The 10,535-nt window shown below is 31.7% G+C and overlaps 1 protein-coding gene across 1 annotated transcript in view; it reads left to right on the forward strand.

The window, feature by feature from the left end:
- LOC140057718 (uncharacterized) overlaps positions 1-3,861 on the forward strand; it is a 29,270-nt gene extending 25,409 nt beyond the window's left edge. Inside the window, exons 20-21 of the mRNA XM_072103438.1 lie at positions 1,513-1,695; positions 2,785-3,861. Of these exons, the coding sequence (XP_071959539.1) occupies positions 1,513-1,695; positions 2,785-3,545 (944 nt within the window). The 3' untranslated portion in view covers positions 3,546-3,861. The remainder of the gene's footprint in view (positions 1-1,512; positions 1,696-2,784) is intronic.
- The last annotated feature ends 6,674 nt before the right edge of the window (positions 3,862-10,535 follow it).

Genomic DNA, 10,535 nt, shown 5'->3' on the forward strand with positions numbered 1-10,535 from the left:
GTACCAACAGATTTTTGTTTTCTGTTATTCATATTTTAGATTATGAAATTTATTATGATTTTCTTCAATGCATTTCTTTTCTTTTTTATTTGTGTTAAGGCTCGCCCAACACAAGATGTTACAAACATCTTTCAGGGCTTTTGCCTTCATTTTCTGATATACTTTATAATTCTGTACAATCCTGTTTCTTGTTTTCCTGCTGTATGTATTCAGATTTTGTAAGTAAATGTCTATTGAATGAATTGAAATCATATAACTCATAGTCTGATATAGTGCACAATTTTTACCATTGGTCTTAATATGATTTTTGTGTGAGACATACGTTGATACATCTAAAACCTGAAATTAGGATCAATGTAAAGCTGATAAATCATACTATACATTGATTTAAAGTCATTTGAGTCATTATTTTACAAGATATATGGAAAATAATCTCATTTTTACCATTTTTGGTAAAATTTCATTTTTTTTATTTTAATGAATAAAAAATATTTTTGTAACATACAGTACGCTTGAATTTTTAAAACTTTTAAAAACTGCCGTAACTATATGGAAGTGGATATCAAAAAGAATAAAATTTGTGTTACAATTAGAGCTTGGATGTAAAATACTGATTTTATTCATTTTTTGGTAAAAATCGCAAAAATGCTATCTGGTCGTAGAGCGATAAATCCTACATTAAATTAAAGCCAATAATAATATTTATATTCATTGTAATGGACGTTTTTTTCATAAATCATAAGTTACCATAACTTTGGAAAATATTTATTTTCATTCATTTTTGGTTAAAAGTTTCAATAAATGCTATCTCGTGAACTACTTGTCGTAGAATACTAAATTAGACAATAAATGAATATCAGTGACAATCTATAAAGTATGGTTAATTCTGACATAGGCGAACACAATGGAAAAACTTGGGGATAAATCTCCGCCTTGGATACCTGAATGAAATTTTACCAAAAAATGGAAAAAATTAGATTATTTTCGTTTCCATATATTTTGTAAAATAATGACTCAAATGACGTTATTTGACAATCAATGTGTAGTATGATTTATCAGCTTTACATTGAGCCTAATTCCAAAAGAATTGATGCATTTCATCAAATACTGTGCCATGAAATAAAGATATTTGTAAAATTGCGTGAAAAACAGGTCATTTACCTCTGACCCGAAAGTGCATCACCAGAATCACTTAAGAATTGGGTTTTCAGATGTACCAACGTATGTCTCACACAAAAAAATCATATTGAGACCAATGGTAAACATTGTGCACTAAATCGACTCATCTCTCAGACTATAACCTAGCCGGCCAAACATGATACATACACAACATGTGATACACATGTAAAATTCTGTATTACTTAATTTCCCTATGATCTCCTTGGCAAATATGGTTGTATGAATCCGATAAAAATCATCAGTTAAAAATTGATTGTTATAATTATATCAGAGATCAGATCAGATATAAAAAAAAATTGATCCACAATTTTTAAAATGTATTTAACTTTTCAGCTATTACTTGTCAAGCATTGGCTCTGCCAGCGTTTTCAAATGGTGATCAATGTCCTCAACCGTCTGTCTTCCGTTCAACTTGCTCTTTCAGTTGTCAGCAAGGAAGTAAAAAAGTTGGTGGAAATGAAACCAGGGTATGCCAAGAGGATGGAACATGGTCTGGACAGGCCTTATCCTGCTCAGGTATCTATTATGCACTATAGAGCAGCGTTACGCAACCTTTTTTGACGGCGTCCCTCTGATCCTAATTTGTGAATTCTTGCGACCCAAAATTCCACATTTGAGCCACTTCCCCAACCCCTACCTAAGTTGGGACCTTTGTCAAAGCGGATGGCTGTAAATGGTACTCTCGCATGTAAAAATCATTATAAATGGCACCTCTAGTAGTAAGTCTAAAAAGGGCCTCTCTGTGAAAAATATAGAAGCAAGTGTTTCTCAACTGATATCTGTTATACAGGGTCTATATATCGATTTTTCAAAATGGCCGCCATAAAATACAGATTTATACTCTTCTCAACCTCTACATCGTGTATGGACGTGATTTTAGTGACAACGTATATTAAGGGTCAAGGAATCCAACTACAGCATTTTTTAAAGTTCACTTTATGGCCACCATTTTTTTTTTAATGGGCGCCATAAAGTACAGGTTTTAATTTCTCAGCTTCAATATAAAACTGAGTGGTGGTTTGATGGTTACAGAATAAAAATTCAGCATTCTAAAATACAGAGTCGTAAAGTGATCAGATAAAATTCAGTATGTACCGTAGGATGGGGTTCCATGTTAAGGGAACCACACTGATTACGACCGGAGAGATACGTAAGACGATTTCAGTTCTATTATGTTCTGTAACTATCACTCGTGAAACCAACAAACAAGATATTCTAAACTTAGACATTTTAAGATATTTTCCAAAGACATAATATAGAAGCAGTTTAGAGTACAAACAACTAGGTTACAAAAATGGATAAAACAATTAAGTAAAAGATCTTATGTCACTGAATACACTGGAAGATCAACACTATAGTCGCCATAACTGGTTTGCATTTATGCACAAATGTATATCTAGCTGTTCATCTGCCAGTCAGGATAACCTATGATCAACCAATGTGAGTTAAAGAAATGCAGCTCTAACTACCTGCTGCAGATAGTTAGAGCTGCATTTGTTGTCAGACCCGGCGTACAGTAGTTTACTATTGACTATATGTAAGTTAAGTTCAGAGTAATTTCTGAAAAAAAAAGCCTAATCTACACTGCATATTTGTAATCATTAGGGTGCGGAACTGTTACATCCCCAGAAACTGTATTGCATCAGAAAAGGCGAGATGAAGGTTTACAAGTTGTAAGCAGACGGGATTCCGTAAGAGGGTCCGCGCCATGGATGGTACGTCTTTACCATTTTCGCAAAAATAAGAATTTCTGCGGTGGATCAATTTTAAATTCAGAATGGATAATAACAGCAGCACATTGCATCAACGGCCTGATTTCAGTAAAGAAGAAGAATACCATTATTCGCCTTGCTGACAATCACCGTGATTATTACAGAATTAGGAAGTTGGTTACACACGTCGATTTTAATGCTAACACTTACAACGCTGATATTGCTATGATAAAACTGGAAACACCTATTTCAAACTTTACAGATTACGTTCGACCTATATGCTTACCGACAAACAATCTAACTTCTAAAATAATGAAAAGGGGTCAACTTGGTCGGGTAAACGGTTGGGAAAGAGGCGGTCAAACACCACAGTTGAAGGAAATGTATTTACCTGTTGTTCGTCAAAGAAAGTGCATCACTTCAACAAAGCATACAGTGACACGTAAGATGTTCTGTGCTGGATACGCACAGAAAGGAACCAATGCGTGCAATGGAGAAGATGGCGGGTCATTTTCAATTTTTCGTGATAACCGATGGTATTTGTTCGGGATAGTTAGTTGGGGTGAAGATTGTTCTCAACCAGGTAAATATAGATTTTACACTAGAATTCCAGCATTTTTGGATTGGATTGATAAAATAATTATTGAAGGATAGACTATCATAGTGATGGTGTAACTGATTATGAGTCGCAAACTTTGCAAAAATAAAATAAAGGGATTTATATGTATTAAGTAGGTCCTAATAGTATTTCTTTCGTAGGCCTATACATCTTAGAATTCAGCGATGAAAAGCATATGCTTTCTTATTGAGCTAATCAGAAAAGGATCAGTAAGGTAGTTTAGGCTAAACAAATCTTAACTTTTTGCTGCGTGTTGAATGTCAGTGTTATAATTATTATTTACATTTAACATTATATTTTTATTTATATATATATACCAAACATAAGCAAGTAAACAAGTTATATAAAAATCATATGCAATTTATAATACTCATGTATCGTTAATAATAGTAATACAAAATAATAACATATTAAGTTGTCTTAATGTTACTAACTGCTTTACTAAGATTAGAATTCTAATTACAATAATATATCAATTGGTAAAAGCAAACATTGTGTTCTGGTTTTGTTGAATTTAAACAAGGCAATCCAACTGAGCTCGGCCACCAGATCAATTAATATTTTACCTGTAGTTTAGAAACGATCAGTCTCCTCCCCCTAAACGCTTGACTGATTTTTGATTGGCCAATTGGCGTGTCAAATGTTTAACATACACCAGTGGGTACAAAAACATGTCCGACGTGAAGTTGGTTACTAGTTCCTTATTCAAATTCAATTAAAGGGACAGTCACAAATATTTTTAAAAACAGATTTCAATACGTAGTAAATATTAAGTGTTATAAGATTCGTAAAAGCCAGTTAGTTATTCGCCGTAGAAAAGGCGTAGATGCAAAAAAGTTCGCGGAACTCGGGTGACAAATGGTAGAGTAGGTAAAGGGTCATCGATCCATACCAAATATTTTGAAAATATTAAGTAGGTCAAGTGTTATAACCTTTGTAAACCAAGTTACTTATTCGCCATACAGGGCGTAGATGCAAAAATAGTTCCCAGAACTAGGGTGGCAAATGGTAGAGTAGGTCAAGGGTCATCGATCCATAGTTACTTATTCGCCGTAGAGGGCGAAGACGCAAAAAAATTCGCGGAACTAGGGTGGCAAATGGTAGAGTAGGTCAAGGGTCATCGAGTGTTATAACGTTCGTAATAAGTAGTTACTTATTCGCCGTAGAGGGCGTCAATGCATAACATGTTATTGAACTTTGACCGGAAGAAGTAGAGGAGTTCAAGGCTAACATGTTGATGCAATAACAACTCAATTAGACAGTTATTACTTATTGAAATTTGTTTTTAAAAATGTCCCTTTAATTGAATTTGAATAAGGAACTAGGAACTAGTAACCAACTTCACGGACATGTACCAAAACATCCATAATCCGTACACTTATTTATGTCTTGCTTTAATCCAAAGCCCTTCCCACTTTCCAATACAAATTAAACAATATCGGAATTAAGAAGAACGTCCATGGAGAAAAAAAATGAAAAACTTAAAGAACTGTTAAATCTGAAATATTGTGTCTACTTTGATCAAATCAATTTTAAAAATTAGATACCTATTCATATTCGTAAAAAAATCACACAAAAGCGACACAATTGATCATTCGATCTTACTACAGTATCTAAACTTTATCACTGTGGTATTCGCGGGACTCTCTACTCTGTTCTCTCTAACTACTGTACCTCCAAAACCAAACCCAAATCACATCATTTAAAATGAAGGACTGGAAGCGTCACATCAATACCATTTCTAACACTAATAAATAAATTTCAAATTCATTTTTCCTCCAAACACTTTACTTTCTTTTATTCCGCTCATCTTAATTACTGTCACATTGCTTGGACTGGCACACATTATAAACACCAAAGACTTTCTCCATTACAAAAAAGGCGATTATCATCTGTACCTCTTTTCTACAAGTTAAAACATCGTTCAGTGACATAAATAAATTACAGACCGCTTTGTCAATGTACAAATATAGTAAACATTTAGGGAGTCAGACTAATGGTGGGTTTCACCGGTTATTTTGCGCTGCCTTTTAACAGGTTATAACAAATTTGTCCTGTTTATGCTCCAAAGAAAATTGAGTTAATTTATTCACACCGATTTTAACCGGTTATTTTTATGCAGCAGAAACAGGCCCTTAATTTTCATCGGAAGTCATTGCATTCAGGTGTTACATAAGAGTAATTCAAAGGAAAAAAGCATAGTAGGGCCTATTCCTGACATTAGGAGCAATAAGGCCAAAGTTTTTAATGAATAAGTGTTCTATAAGGATTGTCTTACTGGGGATGTTGTTATTTGTTTCTACTATTAATAAGAAGATTGATGCCATTATTGATTCTGTGATGTTGTAACCATTAAGTAATTAAACTAAACTTAAAATGCTGGACATTAGCAAAGCAAGTGGCCCAAATTCATTAACAAATGTTGCTAATGAATGCTAAAAGAAATAGAGGAAACGTTAAAAACAAATTGTTGGCATGGGGAAGAGCAGAAGTTTCTACTTTGTTCTGTGCAAGATTATGCAGAAGATAGTTATTCATAAACATCTACAGAAATACAAGTTAATAAAATAACGATACGTTTTTCGTAGTGGTTTTTCTATTCAGTTACTTGATGTATTCAACCAATGGATTCTGTGGCTTGATATAGAAATCACTCATAGATGGTTCTCCAATACACAGTAATTTCAGTGTAAAAACAACTGGCAATTTCAAATGTACGTACCACACTGACACGAACGCGATACCCCTATACTATATAAACTATCAATTATAGCAAAGAACTTTTTTTTTCTCTTTCGTGGGGCCAACCCACTTTTATTTCATTCTTCATATTACACATTGTAGTTATATATAGAAATTGTATAAAATGTCATTAAAAAAATGTTTTAAATATATATATATAAATAAAAATTAAAATAATAATGAAACAATTAAAAATTAATACATGTAATTTTAAGAAATACAAGTTAATAATTTTCTTTTTACGTTACCCCATTTCTTTTTTGCCTTGTTTATGTTACAAGCATATTGATTTTTTAGCTCAAATCGGAACAAGTTCCAGACGACTTTTGATCTAATTTTTGAATGCTTTTCTAATGATTTAATAAAATTTGTTTTATAAATACAAAAAGTAAACAATGATAATAATTCATTGACATTTTCACTTTTTGTTCCAATAACAATGTCTAGCCAATCATGTACGGTTTCTTCAAGTGTATAGCATTTTAGAATCATGTTGTTGAATTTTGTCCATACTTTTTGGATACTTTAACATTTCAAAAGCATGTGCTTGTCTGTCTCAATTTTGTTTTGGCAGTGTTCGCACATTTCTTCAGGAGATATTTTCCATATCTTCATTCGTTGTTTACATGCCAGAATCCGATCATTGTTTATAAATATTTTCTTCCAATTTGAGGGAATTGCATTTACAATCTTAAAATATTCAATTATTCCATGTTGTTGCTCTGAAAGGGTGGGTATCAATTCTGTCGGAGTCATTAATCTGTGATTAACTATTAAAAGGAAACGTGGGAAATAAGCGAACAGAAGGTAAGAAATTTTATAACAGACAAGCTTGGACTTAATGCAGAACGCATCGCAATAGAAAGGGCCCATATAATCAATACGAAACAAACCCCAGACCCATTATAGCAAAATTTGCAAACTACAAGGAAAATGAGAATATTTTAAAAGAGAGTAGATTATTACAACAAAAACGGAGAAAAAGGCAAAATTACAGAAAAGATGAGCATAGAAGTGTCAGTGAGGATTATACCAGAAGAGTGAGAACCATCAGAAATAGACTACAACGAAAAATCAAAGAAGCTATAGAAAACAAGAAAAGATTTCGTTTAAGATATGATAAACTGATCATCGAAGGAGAGGCTTTTACCTACAATATTGAAATGAATGTCCACCCAATTGGGATAATGATATATATAAAGAAGATAATGAAATAGATAGTAATATAGGTGTTAGAAGTAATGAAGATCAAATAGTCAATGAATATGGAACTAATTTATTTATTAAGTCATTGTAAAGAAACAGGGATGAGAATAGTAAATGGTAGGATAAATAGGGAATTTATTAGGTGCTTTACTTTTTTAGGAAATTTTGGCAAAAGTGTTGTTGATTATATTATTACTTTTCCAGTTAATTTTGATAAAATAATAAGACCAAAAGTGGATATTAGGATAGAATCCGACCATATGCCTTTAGATTTTGAAATTTTATTAGAGACTGAACAAAACAAAAAAGAAATTACGAACGATTTAAAAAAAGAAATCTGGAAAACACATGAAACATTTCAATGGTCCGAAACAAAGGTGAATAAAGCCAAGGACAAATGGAATGATGAACAAATTTTCAAATTTCTTGATGATATTAATGAAAATGTTGAAAAAAAAAAGGATATTGATGAAGCCCTAATTAACCTTTATAGAACTTTAGAATATGTTTACATAAATACAAAAAAACAAACACAAATACAAAAAAAAATGCACAAAATTGCCCAAGAATACATGGTTTGATCGTCAATGCATAAAAAAGAAAATTATTATTCGTAGCATTCTTAATAAATATAGAAAATACAAAACTAACACCCTATTAAAGGAATATCTGTTAAAGAAAAGGAGTTATAAAAAATTAATAAAATAAAAAAAAAATAAACATAAAAATTCATCACAACAAAAATTAATCAGGTTAATAAAGGAACATAACAGTACAAAATTTTGGAAAAACCTTAAAACCAAACGACAACAAAACGTGACAAACATTACACTTAAAAAATGGCATGATTAATTCAAAACAATGTTCCAAAATCAAACAAATAATATACAAGAAATCAATATAGAAGACGATAACAATTGCGAACATAACGATTGTTACAATGAAGAAATCAGCCGGGAAGAGGTAATTTATGCAATTAAAGCACAGAAAAGGGGTAAAGCTCCAGGTATTGATGGATTCCCAATTGAATTTTTTACTTGTATGCCAAATGCTGCTATTAGCGCAATTACGAAAATTTGTAATAGTATTTTCACCTCTGGAAATTTTCCCCACAATGGGCAACAAGCATTATTATTCCTATATTTAAAAAAGGTAAAAGAGATCAACCAGCAAATTATAGAGGCGTATCCTTAATATTCACTTTAGGCAAGGTGTTTTTATACATTATAAGCAATAGATTAAGCAAATGGACAGAAGAAAATGAAATATTACATCAAGAGCAGGGAGGGTTTAGAAAAGATTGTCGTACTATTGATAACATATTTATTTTAGACACAATTGTTAACAAATATCTCTAAAAAAAACGAGGAACTGTGTACATGGCGTTTATAGATTTAAAACGCGCTTTCTATTCTATTAGACACGATTTCCTTATAAGTAAACTAAGAAAATCTGGTATAAAAGGTAAAATAATCAAAGTTATAAAAACAACGTATAGTAAACTAAAAGGGCATGTAAAGGTTGGCAACAAAATTGGAGAATCCTTTAAATGTGAAGTAGGAATATAACAAGGGTCACTTTTATCTTCATTATTATAACTGAGTTATTACATACTGCTGAAAGTCGAAACAAAATAAAAATTGATAACATAAATATCAGATGATGTATGCAGATGATCTAGTTTTAATCAGTGATACAGTGTACTCATTACAAGATCTTTTAAATAAACTAGCATATTATTGTAATAGGTGGGGATTGGTAGTTAACATTGACAAAAGTAAAATAATAGTATTTTAAAAAAATGGAAAACTTAAGAACTAATTAGGAATTATCTTGGTAAAGAAATTGAAATAGTAAAATCTCTTAAATATCTTGTAGTCACTTTCGATTGTTCAGGAAATTGGGAAAAAGCCAGAGAACAAAATAATACACAGGCTAATAAAGCACTTTTCTCACTCAAAAATATAATATATCAGAAATATGGATATCTACCAGTGAATATTTGGAACTACTTATTTGATGTTAAAATAAACCCAATTATACTGTATGGTAGTGAAATATGGGGAAAACTAAACAACAACAAAATTGATGATATTCAAAATAATTTCTGTAGATATGTTTTAGGGGTCGGGAAATCAGCCACAAATGTTTCAATTAGAGGAGAATGTGGACGATTCTCTTTATCAATCGAAAGTGTGCTCAATGTTATCCGTTATTGGGTAAGACTAGTAAATATGAACGAGGACAAATATGCGAAGAAATGTTATAAATCTCAACTTCATAAAACGCAAAATAATAGTAATTGTTGGGTAAGCGATGTAAAACATATGTTATGCTCTATTGGTCATGGAAACATATGGTTTTCACAAAATAATGTCCTTGATAAATTTTATACAATTAATAAAATAAAAGAAAGGCTAACCGATATGGAACGCCAATCCTTTCTTGAAAGCATAAATATTTCTTCAAAATTAAGATATTATAAAATGTTCAAAAACAATTTCGGGGAGTAGATGGATACTTACTACAGACCCTTGATACTAGATATAAGCGAGCTTTAAGTCAGCTAAGACTGGGCACACTTCAACTAGAGGTAGAAAAGGGAAGATAGAAAAGAATAGAGCGCAGCAATAGGTTATGTAAAATTTGTAATATAAATGAAGTTGAAGATGAATATCATTTTGTTACAGTTTGCTCTCGTTACAAGGAAATCAGAAAAAAATTTATACCTTCTTTATTTTTTGAAAATCCAAATACTTTTAAATTCTGCCGTTAATGTCATCACAGGATCCAATAATTATCATGCTTATAAGTTAAGATATATGTTTTGCTTAGAGAACGAAATTAATTAATTCATTTATCTTGTGACCATAAATTGCTTTATTTTTCAATGTAATTATTAATTTGTTAATTACTAGGGGCCAGAGGCCTAAAGTAAATAAAATCAGGCGATAAGCCTGAATGAATGAATGAATGAGCTGTTCAACCGGTTTTCAGCTATTAAAAACAATTATCGAGGAGGAGATAGGAAAATGCGAAGCATCCTCGCATTATTGTAGTGTCTCAGATCTTTCAAG

The sequence above is a fragment of the Antedon mediterranea genome, chromosome 8 (genome assembly GCF_964355755.1).
Source record: "Antedon mediterranea chromosome 8, ecAntMedi1.1, whole genome shotgun sequence".
Classification (NCBI taxonomy): Eukaryota; Metazoa; Echinodermata; class Crinoidea; order Comatulida; family Antedonidae; genus Antedon; species Antedon mediterranea.